Source organism: Eptatretus burgeri, chromosome 14 (genome assembly GCF_056783735.1).
Source record: "Eptatretus burgeri isolate ZD-2024b chromosome 14, Ebu_testis_v1, whole genome shotgun sequence".
NCBI classification, from domain to species: domain Eukaryota; kingdom Metazoa; phylum Chordata; class Myxini; order Myxiniformes; family Myxinidae; genus Eptatretus; species Eptatretus burgeri.
This window is the reverse complement of record NC_140974.1, coordinates 21,285,530-21,311,538: the sequence shown is the minus strand read 5'-3', so window position 1 is coordinate 21,311,538 and position 26,009 is coordinate 21,285,530. Positions and strand designations below refer to the sequence as shown.

Here is a 26,009-nt window from a genome sequence, read left to right as displayed (position 1 = left end):
TGGGAAGCTTCGTATTTTATATCTTTACTGTTGTCCTATGGAACATCTGCAATTGTACTTACAACATAACTATGGTGCTGGCCTTGTGGAGAGGACACTGGATTGCCATTGCTCAAGAAGTTTTGTGGGCTTATATCCAACTTTATCCAACAGTGTTAAGGATTGTATTCAAAGCTTCAAGAAACGAGGAAGTCTGACGAGCATGACCCCGGTGGTATCACATTGTCAATAAAAACTCGGCTTGCTCATTCATGACCTTCACCGAGTCAGTGATCCGGCTGTCCCACCTTATCTGGTCTCTATTGACACCAATACACCTGCTGTGGTTGACTCTTTCTGCCTTAATAGGTGAGAAACTTGGGATGGACATAAACTAGTCGGTGCTTCCCACATTATAATCCCTCTCTTTGCCCTAGTGTGCAGCCATATAATGTCTTGTATTGCCTCCCAGTCCCAAAAGCACAGCCTGAACCATAGTTCCCATTCCATTTAACGACTCATTTCAAGTTCTCTTCCCTCTTCGGGTGATTTTTAATTGGTCTTCCAGATTGGTGAGCTAAGGGTTGGTGTTGCCTGTAATTGTACCCTCATGATGACATTCCCCATTGATTTGTGGATGGCGAGGACGACGTCGTCCTGATGGAGATGTCCACTTCCCAACGGTCATTTCCTGCTGAAACTCCATAACTTCTTCTGTGACATTATGCTCTGAAACAGAGCAATGAGACTCTTCCTTGAATATTTATACTGTCTGCTGACGAAGTACACGGTTATACAAATCGTACATGTGCAGGTGGCTGGCTCTTGCAACCGGAAAGGACATGTCCGGTGACTTTTGGTGACAATGTGAGATTTTTTTTTTATAGTCATGGTTTTTTTTCCCGATTGCTACTCATTTCCTTTCATGATTTGTCTCTCTTATGTTTCTCATTCATTCCTTTTCTTGACATACTTTTTTGTTCTATTTCTGCTTCCAGCGTCTCATCAGGATGGACATGCCAATCGCAGAGGACAAGACGGTGCATTTCACCACCACACTTATGGCTCTCATCCGTACGGCTCTTGACATCCGCATCGCTAAAGGTGGTGCATGCAGGGTGGAGAAGGGAGGGGGGGTGGTGGAGGGGAGGGAGGGTGGTGGAGGGGAGGGAGGGTGGTGGAGGGGAGGTTAACATCAGTCACAATTCATTCAAGGATCTGAATACCTTGACTGAGCTGAACATGTGAGCTAAGTGTTTTCTTCCAATCAGGCATCAGAAGTAAAACAAACCTGAGGTTGATCGAAGGAAATTGAATTACTGGCCGAGCTGCTCGGTTCGTCCAGATTAGAGTTGTGATTTATAAGGATGGAGTTATTCGAGCATCCTGGAAACTTTCTTATTTACATGTATCATCATTTGCTTCATTTTTGTGAACGAATCTTGAAATATTATTTCGTCAAACGATTACTGTTCTACCAAGTGATTCCTTGCATATTGCAGATGTCAAAATGGGATAATTCTGCCCCTCCCTCCTCCAGCTCCTCACCGACCCCTAAAGGTTTCTTGCATTCATCTTCCTTACATCAGTCTCCTGCCAACCTCCTTTCCCTTTTCTCTTTTTCTCTCCCAACACACAAACTGCTTATGATTCCTGCTCTCTTATTTTCCTTTTCTTTTCAAAATTATATTTTCGCAATATTTATAACCTCTGAACCCACTACCCTCAGGGTCCTCCATTGAAGGATATGTGGATAGCACCCAACTATGTAGGATTACATTTGTATGAAACAAACGATTTCATAAGTAGGGTCATTGTGAGCTGGAGGAAAGGAGTTCAATCAACTCAATCCATTTCCAAGACTCTGTCCAATCACACCATCCAGGATTTGCTAATTGACATTGATTTATGTGTCACATATGTAGTTTCATATATACTGTATATATATATATATATATAAATATATGTATATACATATGTAAATATGTATGATACCATCTGCCTTTGTTCTCATTTGTTTGAGATGTTTATATAAACACGTGTTTGATGTGTGCATCCAGGCGGTGCCGACATGTTTGAGTGTGACTCTGACCTTCGAAAGGAGATCATGGCAATATGGCCACACTTGTCACCCAAAGTTCTTGACCTTCTCATCCCGGCTCACCGAGGTGACAATACACACACTTTCCTTGTCCTAAATAAAACACTTTACGAGCAAATGATTACTTGGGCAATGCTTGATTTTACTTGCCTTGCTTAAACTGGGTTTTTTTTTTCATCCTGCATTTTTAAATTTAATCTCGCATCTCTCATATTTTACCTTTCTCAAGGTGCAAGAGTTCAACAAATTTGGGTTGATATAATTGGATTTTTGGAGATCTGAAGGAGAAAAAATAATCATGAGATTTGAGATATATTGTCGGACCCTGCAATTCGCGGGGGATACGTTCCTCCTGAAAAATGCCGCGAATGTTGGGGTCCGCGAATGTTGGGGTCCGCGAATGTTGGGGTCCGCGAATGTTGGGCATTGTTTAAAATATATTTCTTTATTTATTTATTTATTTTTACATGGTCTAGGCTTGTGGAAGAGCGATTCCGCCGAACAAATCAAGACACAATATAAAAAAGGGAACAGCAGGAGAAAGGGGAAACACCAACAGGGCGGAGGGAGAAAGTAGTTGGAGACGGACAAACAAGGGATGCAGGGGTAAAGGAAAAGGCAAAAGGTGGACAATGTGGATACATAAGCAAAATTTTGGGAAGGGTGCGGGGTGGTTTAAAGGGTGCATAAAATATCATGATTTTGGATGGGGATGACTTGAGTTGGTGGTGAACAGCTGTCTTGTCGACCTGCAGGGAAGAATGAGATTTAAGAGCGTATGGAACATGCTTCCACAGGTGGAACAAAAAGAGGAATAAATGAGTGTTGGTGATTCTAGATTTAGGCAGTTTCACTTGGAGGGGGTTTCTGGTGGAACACGTGCATCCTGAAGATACCTGGAGGGGGCAAAATATGGAGAGGGCAGAAGGTGGATGTCTAGCAATGAGGCAGAAAAAAAAACAGAGAGACCACCGACCTGTTGACAATGGCAAAGTGATAAACCCACAGACTCAGCTTCAACGTGAGATATTTCAATGATTTTGAAGGCCTTTTTTCCACACCGTCAAGCTGAGCAAGATGTGAGGCAGGGGAACTAGCCCAGAGGGGAGAGCAGGACTCCATCAAGCTGCAAATGAAAGCCTTGTAGATGGATCAGAGCTCAGATGTGCCAAGGAAGGACTATGACGGAGGATGCCCAGAGGGCAGCTTTTCGAGACGGTTGTTGAGAAAGTAAATGGAAGGGTTTGCAGTATAGTCCTTTTGGAGAGAACGAGTGAGTGTGAGGCATTTCTCAGGATTGAAAGACATGTTCCAAGTGTTTCACCAGTTTGTGATTTTTGTCAAGATCTGAGGAGACGAAAGAAGCTGCTGCCTGTCTGTCAGAAAGATGAGGGGTGCCACTGCAGTGTGTGGAGTCATCATAAAAGAGATCGAGAGGATTTTCCAGATAGTCGGTGAGATCATTGATGAAGATTAGGAATAGGATGGGGGACTAGAACATTACCTTGGGGGCACCAGCCTTGACAGGGAGAGGAAAAGAAAAGGTTCCATTGAGAGCCACACGTTGGCTCCGAGAGTAGAGGAAGTCAGTAGATTTGGCCTTGGATTCCATAGGCAGACAGTTTGGAGAGCAAGGCAGGACGCCAGACTGTTTCAAAAGCTTGAGATATGTCTAGAAACATGGCCCTATTGTCATGTCTGACATTGAGGGCCTCCATCCATTGTTGGGAGAGTTGAAGCAGCATGTCTAAGGTAGAGTGACCAAGTCTGAATCCGAATTGATTATGTGAGATTGGGCTGTTTGAGTTAAGGAATGAATTTATGTCAACTGCGTTGATGGATTCCATAACATTGCTCATGATTTGTCTGTATTTAAAGCTAATTTGCCTCGAGTTAAAAGGATCCGTTTTTGCTCCTTTTGATGCAATGCTGTGATGTTGGCCAATTTCCAAGCAGTTGGAAGATGACCTACGGTAAATGACAGGGAGAAAAAAAGTATAAAGAATAAGTGCAAGAGCAGCAGAGCAGGTTTTTCGGAGACGTGAGCTGATGCCATCTGGTCCGGTTGCAGAGTCAGAGTCGAGGGTTACCAGAAACTTTTCCACCTTTTCAGGTGCAAAAGACACCGAATTCAGGATCAGTTGGGTAGGACAGGAGAGGATGGGTACTGCGAGGATGAGGGGTTGGAGACACTGGATTTGGAAGCAAACACAGAATTGAGGCATTCAGCCTTCTCATGAGGGGAATCAGCTGTGGTGCCATTTGAAGTGAGGGATGGGATGGAAGGGGAGCATACACCAAAGACAGACTTGACAAGGCACCACTGGGTTTTGGAGGAGGGAGATACGTTTGAAAGCTCATTCTTGAGATTGGACAGATGTTGTTTGCTGGCTCTTCTGAGGGTAGACACACACTTGTTGCTGGCTTTGTGGAATGATCTGAGGTTGCCTTCAGTTGGAATTGCCTTCAAGGAGGAGAATGCAATTTGCTTTAAAGCAACAGCTTCACCACAGGATTCAAAGTACCAAGAGTGGGTGGACTGGGAAGCTAACTGGAGACGAGATGGGATGAATCTGTGCATAACAGAGAGGAGGCTTCTGTTGAAGAATTCCCAGGCTGAATTAATATCGGGGGCAGTAAATATTGGAGACCAGTCCTGAAGTGAGATGCTGCTTGTCATTCATGTCAGTTTGCTGAGTAAACTGCCTGACTCACCAGCACAGAGGCTGTTCTCTGAGAATGGCCAGAGATACATTGACTTTTACGAGCACATAACTCGAAGAGCCAATTGGGGCAGAGGACAAGCACGATACATTGACTGGGAAGTTGGTCATCACCAAATCTAGGAGGGAAGATTTCCCATTGGGAGAAATCCGGGTGGGAACGTTCACAGATCGAGTCAGACTCATCGATTCACAGAAGTCATTTGCAGAAGTGCCATGACTGGTAAGACAGAAACCAACATCTCGCCAATTATCATGGTGACAATTAATCACCACATTTGAGGAAGATAGAGTTGGGATGAGTGATTAAAAGTTGGTCCATGTCTTCTGAGAGAGATGTATCGTGACTATAGAAAGTCTACTCCCCCATTCAAATTTTTCACCTTCTGTGGCCGTGTAACCTGGAATGAAATTGCGTTAAAACAGACTTTTCCCACCTTTATTCACACATTGTAAGCCACAACTTCCAAGTGAAAAACAAATTCTGAAAAACAAAAATAATAATTAAAAATACAAAACAAGAATATCTTGGTTGGATAAGTGTCCACCGCCCCGTCCCCCCGAGTTAATACTTGGTGGAAGCACCTTTGACAGCAATTACAGCTGTAAGTCTGTTGGGATAGGTCTCTAACAACTTTGCACACCTTTATTGGGTAATATTTCCCCATTCTTCTGGATAAAACTGTTCAAGCTCAGTCAAGTTGCATGGGGAGCGTTGATGGCCAGCAACCTTCAAATCATGCCACAGATTTTCGATTAGACTTAGATCGGGGCTCTGACTGGGCCACTCAAGAACATTTATATTTTTGTTCCTTAGCCATTCCATTGTGGCTTTGGCTGTGTGATCCGGGTCATTGCCATGCTGAAAGTTGAACTTCCGTCCCAATTTCAGCTTTCTTACAGAGGGTAGCAGGTTTTCCTCTTGGATTTTTCTGTATTTTACTCCATCCATTTTCCCTTCTGTCCTGACAAGTGCCCCAGTCCCTGCTGATAAGAAACATCCCCAGTACATGATGCTGCCACCACCATGCTTCACAGTAGGGAAGGTGTTCTTTGGGTGATATTCAGTGTTGGGTTTGCACCAAATGTAATATTTTGCTTTTCGGCCAAAAAGTTCCATCTTGGTTTCGTCAGACCACAAAACATTTTACCACATGGCTTCAAAACCTCTGGAATGGTTTTTTTTTTTTTTGCATATTTCAAACCTCAAGGTTGGCTTGTTTGAGTAATGGCTTCCTTCTTGCCACCCTACTGTATAGGTCAGAGTTGTGGAGTGCTTGGGATATTGTCACATGCACACAGTGACCAGTCTTTGCCATAAAGGCCTACAGCTCTTTCAAAGTTGCTATTGGCCTCTTGGTGGCCTCTCTGAGCAGTCTCCTCGCTTGGTCATCCAGCGTGGGGTGATGTCCTGATCTCGGCAGAGTCTTGGTGGAACCATACACCTTCCAGTTCTTCATGATTGTCTTGACTGTGCTCCAAGGGATATTCAAGGCTTTTGGAATATTTTTTATACTCATCCCCTGATCTGTGCCTTTGCACAACTTTATCCCAGAGATCTTTTGAAAGCTCCTTGAAGCTCAAAGTTGAGTCTTTGCTGTGAAATGCACTATCCAGCAGAGTAAACCGACAGGAACAGCTGATTTTATTCTGAAACACTAAAATGTAACACTGGTGGGGGTCAATTAACTTGGTGTGAATTTGAAGGTGATTGGTTATACCTGAGCTAATTACCTTCGCATTCTGCGAAAGGTTATGTTTTGGTCGGCGTGTATTTATTTAGTTATTTATTTATTTATTTGTAATCTTGTGATTCGTATAACTCAAAAAGTATTAAACCGAATTGCATGAAATTTGGTGGGATGATTGGTTATTAGCCAGGAAGCATTCGATTATATTTTGGGATCATTCGGGTCAAATGTCAAGGTCAAGGTCACGAAAAGGTCAAAATCGTCTTTTTTACGATAACACGGTTAATTTTTATTCAATTTGCATGCAACTAACGCCAAAATGTTCAGAATTCAACGCCTCATCTTGTGATATGCAATATGACACAATGACGCCCATACTCTTGTTACCGGTTAGGGTTCAAAAGTCAGGGGGGTCACGACCTTGAAAAATATGCGGTTTTTGTCATAATGCGGTCAATTCTTGTCCGCTTTACATTAACCCAGCACCAAAATGTTCAGAATTTAATGCCCAATCTTGTGACACAATGACGTCATAACACATGTCACCGGTTGGGGTAAAATGTCGGGGGGGGGGTCACGCCCTTGAAAAATATGCGGTTTTTGGCATAACTCAGTCAATTCTTATTCGATTTGCATGAAACCAGCATCAAACGAGATTACCTTCTCTTGTTGAAACGTTGTATTCACCGAGCTTGCGAGTGAAGACTCGCCAAAACGACGTGAGTTGATTGTTGTTTAGTCCGTAGCCCCCGAAAGTCGGGGGGGGTCATGACATTATAGATATGTGGTTTGTGTCATAAGAACATTCATATGAAACCAGTTCCCCACACTCATACCAAGAACAAAAAAAGTAGTGGCGGCGAAGGTATGCGCTCTATGAGTGCCCATTCTAGTTTACAATTGCCATTATAAGGGGGGTGGACACTTATCCAGCCAAGATATTCTAGTTTTGTATTTTTAATAATTTTCTGAAATTTGTAGAATGTTTTTCACTTGGACGTTGTGGGTTACGATGTGTAAATAAAGGTGAAAAAGGTCTGAGTTAAAGTAATTTAATTTCAGGCTATAAAACAACAAAAGGTGAAGGTTTTGAAAGAGGATGCAGACTTTCTATCGGCACTGTAGATGGAGTCATCACTGTTGGGAGGACGATGCAACACATGGTCAAACATGAGGTGAGAACGGAGTGGAAGTCACAACCAGAGGTACACCTGGAGTTTGGGAGGTGTAAGAGCAGCACATGGTGAGTGAAAAATTGGGTTTTTTATGTAAAGCATGACTTCACCACCAGGATGGGATTCAGATCAATCAAACCTGAGGAGACAAAAGCCAGAGAGAGACAATAATTAGGCAGGGGTGTCCTGTGGGAGGAAGGATTCATTTAAGCAGATAATGGCCAGTTCATCAGCAGCTGTCTGGATTGAGAGATCTATCAGTTTGAAATGGAAGCCTCGGATGTTTGAGGTTCACACAGTTAGGGACAGGGGAAGCTGAGCTGCTGATAGGACATAGGGATTTGGAAAGGAGCAAGGAGAGGGGGAGGGGGAAGCCGGGGAGGGGGCGAAGTCGGGAGGAGCAGGGGTGAAGTTGGGAGGGAGAGTAGCAGGGGGGGAGTTGAGAGGGGGCAGGACGATGTTGAAGTTGAGATGGGGGCAGGATGAGAGGGGGGCCGAAGTGTGTGACGAGGGAGTGTACTGCATGTTAGTTGCTATTGTTGACTGCTCTCTCCACATGTGAATGGGTTTTAGGAGAGGGAACGGAGACCTACCAAGTCACGAAGTATCCACCTCAATTGTGTGTGTGTGTGTGTGTGTGTGTGTGTGTGTGTGTGTGTGTGTGTGTGTGTGTGTGTGTGTGTGTGTGTGTGTGTGTGTGTGTGTGTGTGTGTGTGTGTGTGTGTGTGTGTGTGTGTGTGTGTGTGTGTGTGTGTGTGTGTGTGTGTGAGTGAAAAAGAGAATTGTGAGAAACATAAATAAAAAACAAGGTGTGTGTGTTTGTATCATTGGTTGTTGTCTCCATATGTGGGTTTCAGAATGTGGAACGAGTCCTTCCTGGTCTCCCTGGTCATGAAGGTCTCGAAGTTTAGGCCAAAATAACTTGGTAATGACATCTGAATGAGCCATGTCGTCTTTTCCTTTTTTGTACCTCGGTCCTATATCTGGTTGCAATGCTTTGGTTTCTCTGTTCATGCTCGATTGGGTATCATTGGGTTGTATGTGAGCATTACGTCCTCGTTTTCAATGATTTCTTTTGGTTCATGTTTACATGAGTTTTCTGGAACTGGGATTTTGAAATTTTTGTAGATGTGCTCCAGTGGATTACTCCATATACTTTGTTGTGCCTTTGTGTGCAGCTGTTTTTTTACATCCCAAAAGGAGCTGACTCCTAGTTTCTGCTTCTACTTTGCAGAACCTACACCTGTCCGAATGAGCTAATCCTGACATTTTCTTAAATCTATTAGTAAAGTGTCCTTGGTTATTGGGTATTTATTATGATTTGTTCTCCATCCCAGTTGAGCTGACCTCTTCTTTGCCATTCCAATGAGCTGCCTTTTTTTTTTTAATCTCCCTGCTCTTTTATCGTTTTCCCAGTTGTTGACTATATCTGTTGACATTTCGCCTTATATTTTCATTTTGTCTTTTTTGCAATCATTGGGGCGGTATTTGTTGCAGTTTCAGTTTCACGTGTGACTCCTATTCACACCGGTTTTTAGGAATTTTTTTGCAAGGTTGTCGAATGCTCGAGCGCCGTGATTGTGGAGAGCATCTGGTTGCTGAAGTTTGAAATTCCATCCAGGCTGGAGCTTTTAATGTTCTTTTGGGTCTTTATAAATTCCTTTCCAGAAATCATTAAGTTTATCTTTTTTCAGGAGGATTTGAGAGATTTTGCTTTTGTTTCCCGAGTTCGCAGTCGAATCTTTTTGGATTATTTTCAAACATCTGTTTTTCCTTTCTCCAATTGTTGACTTCGTCTCGATGTAATATATATTTTTTCATCTTCCCTGCTATCATTTACGTTTTTAGTTTATTTTTTTTTTCAGCAACCATGACCTCCCAGTCTTTGTTCTCAATTTTATGTTTGTTTGTGTTTCTTTTTTGGATTATCTTCATTACCTTTTGGGCTTTGGTTTCCTCTTTTGAATTGCTGCATTAGTCCTGTTTCCTTTCTCAGTTGTTCTCTTTGTTTCATTAGTCTCTCTTTCCATGGTGGTGCTTGTTCTCTCTCTGTAGGGCCTGGTGTGTTCTTCTTACGACATTGTTTGCCTGTTACTTATTCTGGGAGCAGTGAAGCTGCAAAGCACACAGTACTGATTTCCTTTAAGGAGGATGATTTTGATGTCATTCTTCTGAGTGCTTGGTTCATTCCCCTGATGAGTAATTTTTGTCCGTTTGTTGTTTTATGTTCCACAGAGTTGTGGTCTTTCCCTGAGTGGTATCAATCTCATCTTTTCTATTTTGTTGGCCAACTCTTCCAGTTAATGTTGCTCCTCATCGTCCTTATCTTCTTTGCTCAGTTGTTCTCCGTTGTCGTCCTCGTTGCCTTCCATTATTGCTCTCATCCCTCCAGTCTGTGTCGATGTCATATCATTTGGGTTAGCAGGTTGTACTTGTTCTCTCTCCAGGGGTCGGTCTGCATCATTTATTTCTGTTATACTTAGTGTCCAAGCTTTGACTTTGGTGAATGTCCTCTCCCCATTTTGCAATAAAGGATGATTTATTTGTTTTTCCTCGAAGATCCAACTTTCCTTATTTGAGCCTCTCATTTGAAGCTTTATATTTGGTGGTCGTAGTAGAGCAGGTAGCACCTTCACAGCTTTTCTCCCTGGTGCAGATCACTAACTCACTGTGTGATAATGTTTTGTCCCATTTGATGAAGTAGTCAATTTTTTTATTAGTGCACATTCCAGCTGTACGGTGTGGCTGCACAGAAACACAGGGTGTTGTATGTAAGGGGTCTGCGTCCTTATTTTCGAGGTTTTCTTTCTTTCCTTGTTCTCAAAACACTATTTGTCTCTCCATGACTCTCCACCCACACTGCCCAGGCAAGAATTTTGCCTTCCGTGAATCAGCTCGCATGCCGCCTGACATCTCGACGAGGGCCAAAGCAGCCACTTATCGTTCTGGACTTTCCTCCTTCTTCCCTTTGCAGCCCACAAAACCAGAGGCATGTGAGCAACTCGGCATGAGAATCATTCAAGTCCTCAGACGGTCCATTGAAGATGTGAGCAGCCATGCAGTGCCACGAGCCGTAGGCCTCAAAGCCGTGCATGTTCAGTGATGACCAACCTTTCCATGGCTTAGAGAGCCTTCCCTCTCCAGCCCCACCACTTTTCCCTCTCTCCAAATCTCCTCCCTCGATTTCCAAGTTTCCAAGCAGTCCGTTGGAGGTGCGATTAGCCATGGGGCGCCGTCTTGATATAGCATCAGCCTTATATCCATAAGTGCCTCTATTCCCCACTCACACCACCCTCGCTGCCCCAGAAAGAATTACTCCCTCCATTTGTTAGATCGTAGTCTGCCAAACATCTCGACCAGGGCCAGATCCGCCTCGTATCGGTACGGGCTTACCCTGTTCTTCCTTCCACAGCCCACAAAACCATCGGTGTCTACCGTGAGCATCTAGGCCAGAGAATCTTTCAGGTCCTCAGGTGGTCTGTTGGAGACTTGAGCAGCCATGCAACACTTGGATATGTACTGAGGCTTGGGTTATTTTGGCCTGAGGAAGCTTGCAGGAATGCGGATGAAACATCACCTGAGGCCGTATCTGCTCTTGCTTGTTTATGACTGGATTAACAGGGCATAATTAGCTACACACAAGTACTGAAAAGTGTGTGGGCCAGTACACACCCCTGACAAACTCCAGTAACAAGTGGAAATAAGTTGGAGATGGTATCACGACATCTCATAACATTCTCAGTATCAGAGTATAGTTCAGACATGAGATTGATCAGTTTTGATGGCAACGAAGACCGAGAATCGTCCAAAGGGCATCGCGATTCACTTAATCAAATGCTTTGCAGAGATCAACATCGGCTGAGCAACCCTTACCGAAACTCTCGTCTGCGTTAGGTGATGATCCGAAGAACAAGGACATGGTCAATTGTTAACCCTTATGGTGTGGAGCTTGACTGCTCGTGATACTGGTGCTCAAGCAGATGGTGGCAAACTCTATCAATAATTATCCAAGCAAAGACCTTGCCCGGCACTGAGAGAAGCCTCACCCCTCGGTAGTTGTTTCAGTCCTGGCGATCACCCTTCCTTTCCAGAGAGGAACAACAAGGCCCCTCTTCCAGTTAGTTGGGATGATGCCCATGCTCCAACCAGCACAGAACTGCATGCAACGACATGAGTGCAACATTTCTACCAGCTTTGAGAAGTTCAGCATGGATGCCACAAATCCCAGGAGCTTTACCCTCCTTTTAACTGGTTCACCGCAGCCGGTGTTTCAACAAATAAAGGTGGTTCACAGTTGATTGGAGGGTCAGCAATATATATAGTAACACCCCTGACATCCAACTCAACTAACACCCCTGACATCCTGGTACAGCTGCTGAAAGTAACCGGCCCAGCAGGCATTCACTTCAGACTCCTCTGTCAAGAGCTCACCACCCTCTGCTTTAACTTCAGTACACCAAGGGAGGGGCTTGGAGGAATGCAATGCACAAATTCCTCTGTAAGCAGGATGAGAATCTCTTGACAGGTGATGCTCCACTCCTTCACAGAATTCTCGCACAAAGACCTCCTTGTCTTCCATCAGTGCATGTACAGCTTTATGCATCAGCTTCCTGAACAGCTCAGCTCTGCCATTAAGCCCAGCCCGGCGACTGGTCACTGCTATCCAGTGTCCACTGAGAGAAAAAGTTCTTCACCTGATGGTGGGTTCTAAGACAACCATTGTTCCCATCAAGGATGTTAGTGTTAAAGGCACTCCACAGATCTCCAGTATTCCCCAAAACACCTGGACCCCCCAAATCCCCACTTAGCCTCTTTGAAAACTCCTCAGCTGTCCTCTCATCCTTGAGCTTGGCAACATCCAGCTTAGGCTGGTATGGTTCCATTCTCCTGGATTTGAGCTGCAACTTCAAAGTTGCTACAACAAGTTTGTGTTTGATATCGAGGAACTGAGCACTCCGGGAGACCCTGCAGTTTCAGAGAAAATCCGCCAGCGACCATCAATGAGCACATGGGCAATCTCCTTTGCAAACCACCAGCATTGGAATGCCAAGTCCAGTGATGAGGCTGTGGGCACTGAAACCATGAACGAGCCACCCTCAGTCCACAACTTCTTGCAAAGACAAGGAACTTGGTGCTATTCTGGTTCACAGTTCCAGACCCATGGGGACTAACACACATCTCATAACCATCCCCATCAATGCCAGTCGATGCATTGAAATCCCCCAAGAAGAGAAGAGAATCTTGCCTGGGGCACTGATCAACCACAGACTCGAGCACGGCATACAATGCCTCCTACACAACGGGATCACTCACCTCAGTCAGAGCATAAACAGAGACCAGGGAAATGACACCTAAGGAGTGACGAATCCTTAGTCCCATAATAAGCTTGTTGACTGGTGTTACCTCAATTATCATTGGAATCAGCTTATTGGACACAGCTACTGCAACTTCTTGGGCAGGGTAACCATCGGATTGACCAGACCAGTCGGATGTGTACACACCTACCATGATCTCACCACTATCCGGTCTCCGAATCTCAGAGAGTGTATATATTTATTTGTATATACTGTATGTGTATATGTGTGTGTGTGTGCATGTGTGTGTGTGTGTGTGTGTGTGTGTGTGTGTGTGTGTGTGTGTGTGTGTGTGTGTGTGTGTGTGTGTGTGCATGCGTGCGTGCGTGTGTGCGTGCATGCGTGTGTGTGTGCCTAGTGTTGGCTTACCATTGAAGGTGGCTAGTTTAAGATCTTAGGCTCCTGAGTTTGAACCACTGTCTATCCATTGAAATAACACCGGGTTGGTTGACTCAGCCTGTCATCCTTTCGAGGTTGGCAAAATGAGTACCAGCTAATACTGCGGTAATAATCCATTCTAGTATCCTGCATCAGAGTGGCGACCTGTCCAGGATTGTACTTCTTTGCCAGTGAAACTGTCTCGGCAGCCCAATGCACCTCACGACATGAAAGGAATGGTTAATAGTCCCCACCAGCTTCACCGGAGGGGACTATAGGTTTGCTCTCCGTCTGTCCATCCATCCGACCCACCTGTTGTTTTTCAAACTTTCTTTTCCTATACCCTTTAAGATATTCAACTGAAATGTGGTAGCTGGCTTTACTATGATAAGTTACAGAAAAAGTTTGAGTTTCAGGGCATTTCGTCATTTTTTTCACACTTTTGCCCTTTTTGGACTTATAAAATATCACATTGGTCAGGGACATGTATTGTATTGCAAATAAATTGTCACTTGTCATTTATATGTTTAGGGGACATTTAGGGTACAAAGGGAGTGTTTCCGGAATGATGGCCGTATGTTAAATAGAAAGGGGGCAGCAAGGTTTGCAGTGGGAATTGAGGAAGGAATTCAGGCTTTTTTAGGTTAGCGGAGGGTAGGGAAGCTATAAAGGAAGGAATGGATGAAGTAATTGGGATGAGTAAGGTCAGGCAGGAAAATAGAATTTCAGGAATTGAAAAGTTAAATATATTCTGTACCAATGTCAGAAGTTTAAATATTAAGATGGAAGAGCTTGAAATCGAAGTAGATAGCAAGGAGTATGATATAGTCGCAGTGAGTGAGACATGGTTTAAGGAGGGGAGAAACTGGAGGACAGGATTAGAAGGCTACAAGGTATATCGGTGTGATGGGAAGGAGAGAATAGGAGGAGGTGTAGCAATTTGGGTAAAGGACAGCTGTTAGGGCATCAAGAGAAAGAGGTGACTGACATTAAGGAAGGAATAAATGTTGAGGTGTCTTTATTGGTAGAGATTAGAGATTGTAAAAACAGTAAGATACTGGTGGGATGCTTTAATAGGGCTCCGGGTGGGAAGGAAGAGGAGGAAGGAGGAGGACATGAAGAATTCACAAGGGCATGTGGTCAGGGAAGAGTATTGATTATGGGGGATTTAAACTCGCTTAGGTATAGATTGGGTCCAGGAACAGGGAAAGGGCGGAGCAGATGAGGATTTACTAGTTTTAGTCCAGGATTGTTTTTTAACCCAGTTTGTAGATAAGCCCATGAGGGGGAGTGCAGTGTTAGACCTTTTAAGTAACGATCCCAATATGGTGGAGGAGGTGGAGGTTGGGGAGCATTTCGGAGCAAGTGACCATAACATTGTGTGTGCAAAGATTCTGTTGAGGGTTAGAGTTCAGGATCGTAGGGTAAGGCTATTAGATTTCAGGAAGGCAAACTTTGAGGGTAGGAGGAGAGAATTGGGTGATGTAGATTGGGAGACTTGAACAACAGGACAATCAGCATCAGAAAAATGGGAAACCTTGAAGGACCAAATGTGTGTAGTGCAGAATAAGTACATTCCAATGAGGTGTAAAACTAGAAGTGGAAAGAGACCAGGGTGGGTGAGCAGTGAGATAAGGAACGCTACGAAGGAGAACCAAAAGGCATTTATTATGTTTAAAATAACAGGACTGGAGTTGGATTTATGTCACTATCGGAGTAAACAGGCAAGTTAAGAAAATAACTCGGCAAGCCAAAAGAGAGTATGAGAAGGACATGGCTAAGAATATTAAACATAATAACAAGGCTTTCTTTAAGTATATCAGGGGAAAAGAACAGGTGAGGACCAGTGTGGGCACATTGAGGAAGAGCACCGGGAGAGTGGTTCGTGATGAAAGTGAGATGGCAGGCTTATTAAACAGGTATTTTTCTTTAACTTTAACACAAGAACATTCAGGAGAAATGCCAATATCTGAGAGTATCTCTCGAGGAAGTGAGGAAGGGCTTTTACAGAAAATCCAAGTTGGAGTGGAGGAAGTAAAGGAACAGCTCGGAAATCTAAGAGAAGATAAGGCTCCGGGTCCAGATAATATACACCTGAGAGTATTGATGGAGGTAGCTGAGCAGGTAAGCGAGATGTTAACAGATATTTTCAATAGCTCACTGGAGTCAGGACAGGTACCGGAGAATTGGAGAGTAGCAAATGTAACACCATTATTTAAGAAAGGATCCAGAGAAGAATTGGGAAACTATACACCTGTTAGGTTGACTTCAGTTTTGGGGAAGGTGTTGGAGACATTAATTTAGGACCAGATGAGGAACCATTTAAATAAATACAAACTAATTAAAGATAGTCAGTGTTGTAATAAGCGTGGGTTTACCAAAGGTAGTTCCTGTTTAACAAATCTTTGAGAGTTCTGTGAAGCAATGTCTGATTGGGTGGATGAGGGAAAGGCAGTGGACGTAGTATATCTAGACCTTAAGAAGGCATTTGATAAGGTACTGGCATACGCGTGCAAAGCACAATGCGGAGAGCGTTGTGGGGGGCGTGGAGGAGTGGTGTTGATAGTCACGTGTCCGCAATGCATATAGTTGTTCGCGCCGCTAGAGGCGTGTGGTAGTCTACAGTCGTGTACATCTGGACACACAATAAACAGAGTTACGGCAACCCTCACGACTCTACGTGCCTCACTGCCCTCCAGACATTACACTTGGCGACGAGGCTGTTTCGGATCGACGCGTGCAGAGTGCCTGGTTTTCCTCGGTGTTGACTTTGGGTCTTTTGCTGGAGCAATTGGATTGTAGGGCGCACGGAGCGCCGGGAAAATCAGCGCAGCTAGCACGGTTCGAGTTCGATCACCTGGCGAGGAGTCCAGGGAAGCGCATCGTGAGTTTCGCGTGCCCGCACGCACAGTCTTCAGTGCGGGTCGAGTCCTGCAGCCAGACATCTCACCGTCACCTGCAAATTCGCGTCGAGTGAACGGCAGGATGGCTCGAGGATGGTGGAAGGTCAGGGCATGGCGCACGGACGAGTGCCCGTCTTCGTCGGAGACGACTTCGAATTGTTTGCAGAGCAGTTGGGGTGCTATTTCCACGCGAATGATGTAGACGACGAGAGCAAGCGCAAATCGATCTTGCTCGCCTCGCTATCAATGGAACATTATCGACTGCTAAGTGATTTGGTGGCGCCGGACAAGCCCAGTGACGACGGGCTGTCGTTTCAGGACGTGGTAGAGAAGATGAAAGCCCACATGGCGCCAGAGAAGTCATTGCAGCTGGCTCGATACCAGTTCGATCACCTCGCGAAGGGTGCGGAGGAGCGCGTCGCAGATTTCGTGGCGCTGGTGAAGCATTCGGCTGTGGCTTGCAAGTTCACGGCAGAGGAGCGTCCAGCTCGACTCAGAGATCGCTTTATTTCTGGGTTGCAAGATGCGAAGATGGTGTCGGCGATTCTGCGAATGCGAGGTGTCGACATTACATTCCACTCGGCGGTCGAGACTGCTTCAGCTGTCGAGCAGACACTCAGAGATGTTCGCGCCATCACCGGCCAGGGCATGACGGGTGATCCCAGCTGGGACATGTCGGGTGACCCCGGGGTCCACGCGATGACCCAGGTTCCCCAGGCCACGCGCACGCCTTTCGGTGCGGGCCGGGGCCACACGCCGCAGCATGGCCGCGCGGGCAGCGAGATGAACACACAGGGGTGTTGGGGGTGTGGAGGGCAGCACCTGCGGCGGGTGTGCCCGTATAAAAACACCGTGTGTTTGCATTGTCACAAGGTGGGACATCTGAAGCGTGTGTGTCGAATGGCGTGGGCCGCCGTTAAGGTCTTGGATAGCGAGGTGCGGGACGACCCCAGCGACCTGGAGCGCGGCCTGCAGCCTGGGCAGAGTGATCCCGGCGGCCCGGAGCTGGAAATGCAGCCGATGTTGAGCCTGTTTTCAATTGGTCCGGAGGTAACAAGACCAATGACAGTGGAGGTTGAGGTGAACGGGGCACCGATCGTGTTTCAAGTTGATATCGGGGCCGCGGTGTCGGTCATGGGCGAACAGACCGCTTGTGACCTCCGCGGTATTCACCTGGTCAAGATGACCTTTTCGCTGTACACGTACACCGGCGAAGCGATTGCACCACTTGCTGTGACAGACGTCTCGGTGGTCTTCCAAGGTCAAAGCGACCTACTCTCATTGTTTGTGGTACGAGGGGAGGGACCCGCCCTTTTGGGCCGGGACTGGCTGGCTAGCCACAGGCTAGACTGGACGGCGCCAGCCAGTGGCCTTGGACGTCCCGTGCCGGGCCGATTAGAGTTTCGGTGGGAGGAGGTTCCTGTTTCGGAGTGCGTACCTCCAGGTGCACCTGTGTCTCCTTCGGGGCCCATACCTCCGTTTGGGCCCGGGCCTCCCTCGAGACCCGAGGGCGAGGTCCCGGCAGCAGGAGCTGCGACGATGCAACATGGGTTTCCGTTCATTGCTTCCTGCAACTACGATATACTGTTCAGGAGCAACGGGGGCCATGCCAGCTGCGACAGACTCTCGCGCTTGCGCTGCGCTCATAATACAGTGCACACCCGTGTCGTTCAGGTGATTTCAGCGGGGGATTGGAGCGAGCCGGTCGCATTCAAGAAGCTCGTGGAATGCGACCATCGACAGTGTCCTCTTCGACGTTCAGATGGGGACCTGCACGCAAGTCGCCTCAACGTCATGACAACCAAGAGGCGTGCGGGCAGCGTGGTTCATGATTTGTTAATTGTTGTCTGTTTGATTCTCGCAGCATGAGTGATTCAGCTTGGCGTTATAAACGCAAATGCCGACAGTCCGCGTGTGAGCAAGATGTGTTTGATTGGGATCAATGCTTTCTTTGATGTGAAGAGCTCGCGGACGATCATTGCGAATAAAGAGGTCTTTCAGATCTCCGGCTTTGATGACAGTCCGCGGTTCGCTGCCCCCTCATGTGTTAGAATTATACTGTGGGAACGCGCTATACGTAAAGAGGAGTTTTCCTCGGCGCAGACGATGTTTTGCTGTTATATGACCCTGATATATATCCAGTCAACGCTGGTCGTCTGTATGGACGTGCGTTGAGGTCTCGGCTGGAGTTGCTGCGTCCAAAGGGGTCAGTGGCAGGGGCGGTGTTGCACCCGGGGCTAATGCGCGGTTTTGTTGTGGGATGGCTGGTAATAGAGCCAGCTAATTGCCTGGTTCGGGTTAAGGGCGGGGAGCCAGGGCAGGTTCGCTGTTCAGCGTCACCCTCCCGTTACTCTCGCGGGTGCAGGGTGTTATCTTCCCAAGGCCGCCCTCCCCGCTGCTCCCGCCAGCGACGGCGCCCTCATGTCTGGCGGACTCAGCGTGTTTACCTGTTTCTGTCTGTGGGGGACGAGCAAGCTTGTCGGCTGGGGGCGCGGGAGGTTCATCTCAGCGTGTCACCGCGACCTCGCCGGCAGGCGTGTAAGCATGGGCCGCCTGGGCGCGCTTCTGCTGCATTGTGATACTGTGCTCCCAAACTTTCCTCTTTATATCTTTAACATGGCCATGGTTATTGTGGTCTGCAGGCATCATTGGCTTCGTCGTGCAACTCAGTACTCGAGCACCAGTCCACTGCATTCGGGATTCAACTCACTCGCATCAACACAGTAAATGTTGTGATGGGGATTAGAGGGCTGAATTATGGGCCAGATTAAAACGATGGCATTATTGTAACAGGTTGTGCAGATGAAGCACGTTTTCTTTCGTGCCGTCTGGGTTTGATTCACGGCCGACCATCACCCCAGGGTTAGGTGGTACTGGGAGGATTTTTCATGGTTCATGTCGTTTTGTTCCTCTTTGTTTTTTATGTCGTAGTATGCTTTGCCAATTATGCTTATCATTATAATTGTCATTTTATAACACTGAACAACAAAAATTTTTTACTGGAGATGTGTAAAGTGATTTAGACTAATTTGGGTACGCTGATTTCAAAAATCATAACCGTTTTGCTGTATCACGTCAGGATTTTCAGTAACAGAAATATTCCCATTGCCTAGAAGTCAGGATTTCAATGAAATTTACAAAAATTCATTTATTCATTTATTTCATCATGAATGCTTCAAAATTATAGAAATTACAGAAAAACTCCACTAGAATGTAATTAAAAATGCTTTAGGCATTTGGCTTTGCGTTTGTGCTGCTCTGTGTCAGTTTCACGATGCAGGAACCAGCAGAAATCGCCCATCATGTTCGGGTTGTGCCGCCCTTGGTAACGCGTCTCCATGAGTCAAATCTCTTGGTGGAATCGCTCGCCGTGCTCGTCCGAGACTGCTCCCAAGTTGTCAGGGAAGAAGTTCAGGTGCTGGTGTAGGAAATGGATTTTCAGGGACATCCTGGAGCCAAGTTTCCTGAAGGACTCCAGCAGCTGCTGCACTATTTCTTCATGGTTGTCCGCCCGCTCGTTCCCCAAGAAGTTGTCCGTCACAGCTTTGAAGCTCCTCCACGCTGCCAGCTCTTTGGGGTTTAGAGTTGTCGGAAAAGTTTCGTCCTTCATAATCTGTCGGATTTGCGGTCCAACAAAGACACCAGCCTTGATCTTGGCCTCCGACAAGGTGTTGCCAAACTTTTCCTTGAGGTATAAAAACCCACGCCCATTCAGATCCATTGCCCGTACAAAACTTTTCATCAAGCCGAGCTTTATGTGGAGTGGTGGAAGGAAAACCTTGGCTGGGTCGACAAGGGCGACATGCTTCACGTTGTGTCGACCAGGTACATGCTCTTTTTGCTCTTCCCAATCTTTCTTCGTCCAGTGATTCTTGTCGTCTCTGCTATCCCAGAGACAAAGGAAGCACATGTATTTCGTGTAGCCTGACTGCAGCCCTAACAACAGCGCCACCACTTTCAAGTCTCCGCAGATGTGCCAGTTGAAGTCATTGTACTTGATGGAATCAAGCAGCTGCCGCATAGTCTCATAGGTCTCTGTCATGCCGAACGCGTGAGCCAGTGGGACTGATGGTTTCTTGTTGCCATTGTGGAGCAAAACAGCCTTCAAGCTGTTCTTCCCCGAGTCGATGAAGAGGCGCCAGTCTGCAGGATCGTGATCACACCCAAGTTCTTTCAACAGACCGTTGATGTCACTGCAGAATGTCATCGTGTCTTCCATCTCAAAGAACTCAGCCATGTCTCTGTGACGTGCTCTGAACAAGGATATCTTGGTGTTAGGTTCAAGTAGATTCCACTGCTGCAGCCTTGATCCAAGCAGCTCTGCCTTCGCCTTTGACAGCGAGAGATCTCTTACAAGATCATTTAAGTCTCCCTGGTTCAGAAGGTGTGATTCTTGAGTGTCGGGTTCAAAAGGTTCATCATCACCATCCTCTTCACCACTGCTTACAGCTATGTTCTGATCAGCTGGAGGTGTTGGAACGGGGTTCTCGTCATCATGAGGCACAGGTTTATGAGCAGAGACGCAGTCAGCGTACTTGATGTGACCTTTATTCTTCTTGTTGAAGCCGGCGATGCTTGTGCAGCAGAAATAACAATCATCATGATGATCCTGCGGCTCACGCCATATCATGGGCACCGCAAATGGCATGCTCGCGTGCTTGCCCACCAACCACTGAGTCAAGGTTGTGTGACAGCTTGTGCAGCAGATGTGTGGTGCCCAGCTCTGTTCTTGGTCCCCCACCTTACACCCGAAGTAGTGAAAGTAGGCGGCCTTCATTTTCACTGCTGTAGATATACTTCGCTGTTGATCTTTTTTGGTATACCGACCACAGACATAACAGAAGTTGTCAGGATGATTGGTACAGGAACGCCTACTCATCTTTATCTGAAAGAAAGAAATATAACACAAGTTAACAACAATTGTACGAAATAGACATGTTAAAGACATATGTAAATTTCATTGAAATCCTGACTTCTAGGCAATGGGAATATTTCTGTTCCTGAAAATCCTGATGTGATACAGCAAAACGGTTATGATTTTTGAAATCAGCGTACCCAAATTAGTCTTAATCACTTTACAAATCTCCAGTAAAAATTTTTTTTTGAAATTTGTTGTTCAGTGTAATCATACTTTTAGGAGGAGGAATGTGGCGTATTGGCATACGCGTGCAAAGCACAATGCGGAGAGCGTTGTGGGGGCGTGGAGGAGTGGTGTTGGTAGTCACGTGTCCGCAATGCATATAGTTGTTCGCACCGCTAGAGGCGTGTGGTAGTCTACAGTAGTGTACATCCGGACACGCAATAAATAGAGTTACGGCAACCCTCATGACTCTACGTGCCTCACTGCCCTCCAGACATTACAGGTACCACATCGGAGGTTGTTAGCCAAAGTGAGGGCTTGTGTCGTGGCTGGTCAGGTAACTAATTGGATTGCAAACTGGCTTAGTGATAGGAAGAAAAGAGTGGCTGTGGTGGGAGGATGTCTTGCTGGGAGGATGTAAGTAGCGGGGTACCTCAGGGATCAATACTCAGACCATTGCTATTCAATATTTACATCAACGATTTGGATAATGGGGTAAAGAGTAAGCTTTCCAAATTTGCAGATGACACAAAGCTTGGAGGTAAGGTGGGTAGCAGAGGGAGTGGTGAACAGATACAGGAATGTATTGATGATTGCTTGTGCAGATTGGGCAAATGATTGGCAGATGGAGTTTAATCTGAGCAAGTGTAAGGTGTTGGGGATGGGAAAGAACAATGAAAATAGAGATTACTGGATGCAAGGGGTAATTTTGGAGTGTGTCACACAGGAGAAGGATCCGGGAGTGGTAATAGATATGGGAGGTAAGTAGGCAGCACAGGGCCAGGCAGCTATAGGTAAAGCAAATAGGGTTTTAGGCTGTATAAGGAGGGGGATCATTTATAAATCAAAAGAGGAGGTGTTAACATTGTACAGGAATTTAGTGAGGGCCACATCTAGAATATTGTGTGCAGTTCTGGTCACCACAGTTCCGGAAGGACATAGATGCCATAGAGAGGGTTCAGCGAAGGTCTACGAGATTGATTTCAGGCCTAGCGAGACTCAGCTATGAGGAGCGGCTAAAGGAGACAGGGCTCTATACACTAGAAAGGAGGCGGTTATGAGGAGATATGATAGAGATGTTTAAGATAATGAAAGGTAGAGATAAAATAAGTGCAGATGAATTATTCAACAGAGTAGACAGTGACAGAACCAGGGACCATAGCCTGAGAGTAAAGAAGAGGAGAGTTAAGATGGTAGTAAGACAGGGGTCATTCTCTCACAGAGTAGTTAATGCATGGAATGGTCTCCCTGGAAAGGTTGTGGCAGCAGAAAAAGTAGATGTTTAAATTAGAATTCGATAGGTACCTGGAAGTTATGGAGATAGAGGGGTATGGGGATGTTGATAAGACTTTTAGGTAGTTTGAGCATTGATGGGTGATTGTGTACATGTGCACAGAGTGCTGCTGGTGGTGATCTTGTCAAGGGGGGTTGTGTGGTTGATGGTGTGTGTTTTTAACCAAGCCCATGCCCCCTCCCCTGAGGGAAAGAAAAAGGGGGAAACAATACAAAAACTACAAAAAACTACAAAAAATAATAATAATAATAATTTATTTCTTTAATTAAACATTTTTTTTGCATTTTATTCCTCGGATCTTGTGTCGATGGGTTGGTGTGGTGTTCGCACAGGCATGATGGGCTGAATGGTCTCCACCTGTGTTGGATTTCCTTGAAGGGGTCTTGTTTTGTAAAATATAGTCCAGATCAGACCCTGTTGTTGCTGTTGTGGAAACCAGGAAGGAAGTGCTACACCATGCATCCTGAACAACAGAAAATGCCTGCCACACATTAACCTGTCTGTGGTACACAAAACAGTTGTGGGGGTAGCCAGGAACAATCTGGATTTTTTAAAAGCTCATCTGGCTGAAGAGTTACATGTGCTCCGCATATTAGGCAGGAGTTTAGCAAAGATACAGCCTCCTACTTCCCAGTAATATTGTACCTCAACCAAAACCAGAAAGAGAATTTAATTGTAAATTTTATAGACCAGTCCACCCTGGAGAGGGAACGTCCATGGACACGTGTTTTGGGCTTGATGACCCTTGTCAGCGTGGTGCAGAATGTCCTCCTCAGAGTGAACTGGTGAAACCCTTCAGGACATTAAGTCGAGATCAGACCCAAGACATTAAAGTTGAGATTAGGGGTCTGATTGTTTATGATTGTGCATTTGTATCTAGCCCATCGCTCATGATCCGGCGATAAGCGTTGAAACCGGTGCAATGGCTGATTTGGATTTGTAGCACTGAAGTTCTCTTGCAGGAACAATGTGCAAATGCCTTGCAGCTGTGGAGTCACTCGAAACGAGTTTGAAATAACTAAGTCCTGGCTTTGGATTTGCTCTTATTGGTTGCTTTATGCAACCTTATCGAGCTCGAAGGGTCACGTGGTGATGAAATTATACAAATCCTAATTGCGGCCAAGAAGATTGATTTGGTGAGAGCTGATTTATCGTTCCTCTAATTATGGGTGAGAAGTCTTCATGCAGTTTTATTTGGCTGTAAGAGCGTGGGAATTAATTTATTTGATAATCCAAGCCACCTGGGTAATTGATTAAGTGAGAGCTGATTGGCGATTATCTCCAATTACGGGTGATAGATGTGACTGGGTCTTGATATGTATATTTCATATAATACGTACAAAGCTGAGATTACTCAAGGAATAGCAATCATTTGAAAGTATCAAATTTCCAAGGAAAACAAACGTTTCCTTTTTCTTAAAATTTAATTTACAAACCAGAAATGGTGCTGCATGTTTCAGTTTTCTTTCCCCTACTCTCTGCTCCTCTCCAAACACAGTTAAAACAGCATGACAGGACTGAAAACCCATAACACCGTAACATTGTGGGGCAGTCGAACATAAACTTTATTGCTTTTGCTGCACATAATGGGCCTAACGTGTTCTCGGGACCATGCTGCAAGACAGGCCTCTTAATGCACAAACAATACGGGTCTGTTTTTGTATCTCCCCCCAGCGGATGTATTTTAAACATGAAACATGACTGCACAATGGTTGTTCACCCTGCCCTGTGGGCCACCATTGTATTTGGCGCGAAATATCTTGATGTGTCCTCCATACAATCCAGCTAGGGTTTGCATTGACAGTCTAGATTTCCCTTGGATTTCAGTGTCATTCCTTGTGTCACTCCCAAATCTTGTGCTTTCAGCATCAGACCTCACTGTGGGAAAGGTGTATGCAGCTATGATGATCTATGACTATTACCGGCAGAGTAAGAACAAGAAACTTCAGGAGGCCAAAGAGAACCCACAGGTTGGTTTGCACTTCCTTGCTTCCATCATTCGTGTGTACACCTAACGGTGGAAGATCATTCCACTGGTATTGTTTTGATAATTGTTGCCCGTCCTTGGCGTCCTTGGTCGACTAACCTTTACCTTCAACTTACAAACATCAACATTTATAGAGAGAGATATATATAGAGAGATACAGAGATTCAGAGATATATGTTGAAAACAAAGACTCCACATTCCATTTGGATGTTAGTGTGGATAAACTGCTGTATAAGTCTCACATTTGCCCGAACCAAACTCTCCTGGGATTTCTCATCGGACCTGTTCGAGATCTGATGGGAATCTCATCAGATCTCAGAAATATGTGTCGAGGTTACCAAAACATTGCATCACCCTCACCCTGTCCCACCCCCCGATTCTGCATCTCATGCCCAAGCAACCTCCAAATGCATTCCGGAATGAAGTAATGGTGAAGTTACCCAGAAAAAAAAAAAACTTGGAAGTAACAAATCCCTAAGGTCTTTTCCACCAGGTGCTGTTGAAGCAAAGTGAAATCATCGTTATAATCATCTATATTAATGTTGCAAGGTATGGGCACTAAACAAGGCAGAACGTCAGAAACAAATATAATAGGAGGATTTCAACTTTTAAATTCCCACATAAATCATCTTCCTTACTTCCATCTATTTATTGCATATGCACAAGGGTGGTTGGAGGCAAAAGGTGTGAAAATCTGAGCTGCTGTGTTTGTGTGCAAGTCAAGTCTGGTGTCTCATGTACCTGTCTGTGCGTGATTTGTATCGCAGCTCCACCACGAGCCTTCGAGGCTGTAAAAAGAAATAATGGAAATGAGAAGGAAGGATGATTGGACAGAGAACGCAGAGTGTGGGAGGGAGAGCCACCAAGTCTTTTGTTTCTGCCGCTGGGTGTTTCAAGTGTGTTGTCAGGGGTGGGGAAGGGGTGTTTCAGGACATCATCATTAGGGTTCCAAGCCCACGGGTGATGTTTTTGTGTTGTTTTTTTTTTGTTTGCCAATTGTTTTTGCTTGGATTATTATTCTTGTTTCACCGTTTTTTGTGAGACCTTTGAAAAACCTGTTGCAGCTGGCTATGCCAATCTGTGCATGTTTATAACACACCACTGGAACTTGATAACACACTTAAAAGCAAAGAAAAACGCATTTTTCTTTTTTGGTCTGGTGTTGATAAATTGGTCTGGTGTTGATAAATTGGTCTGGTGTTGATAAATTGGTCTGGTGTTGATAAATTGGTCTGGTGTTGATAAATTGGTCTGGTGTTGATAAATTGGTCTGGTGTTGATAAATTGGTCTGGTGTTGATAAATTGGTCTGGTGTTGATAAATTGGTCTGGTGTTGATGTGGCG

The 26,009-nt window shown here is 45.5% G+C and overlaps 1 protein-coding gene across 1 annotated transcript in view; it reads left to right on the top strand.

The window, feature by feature from the left end:
* The window catches only part of LOC147012762 (voltage-dependent P/Q-type calcium channel subunit alpha-1A-like), a gene marked incomplete at its 5' end in the record, with an annotated part of 328,227 nt that overhangs the window by 268,124 nt on the left and 34,094 nt on the right, over nucleotides 1–26,009 (top strand). Inside the window, 3 exons of the mRNA XM_085853452.1 lie at nucleotides 978–1,083; nucleotides 2,040–2,147; nucleotides 24,545–24,648. Of these exons, the coding sequence (XP_085709578.1) occupies nucleotides 978–1,083; nucleotides 2,040–2,147; nucleotides 24,545–24,648 (318 nt within the window). The remainder of the gene's footprint in view (nucleotides 1–977; nucleotides 1,084–2,039; nucleotides 2,148–24,544; nucleotides 24,649–26,009) is intronic.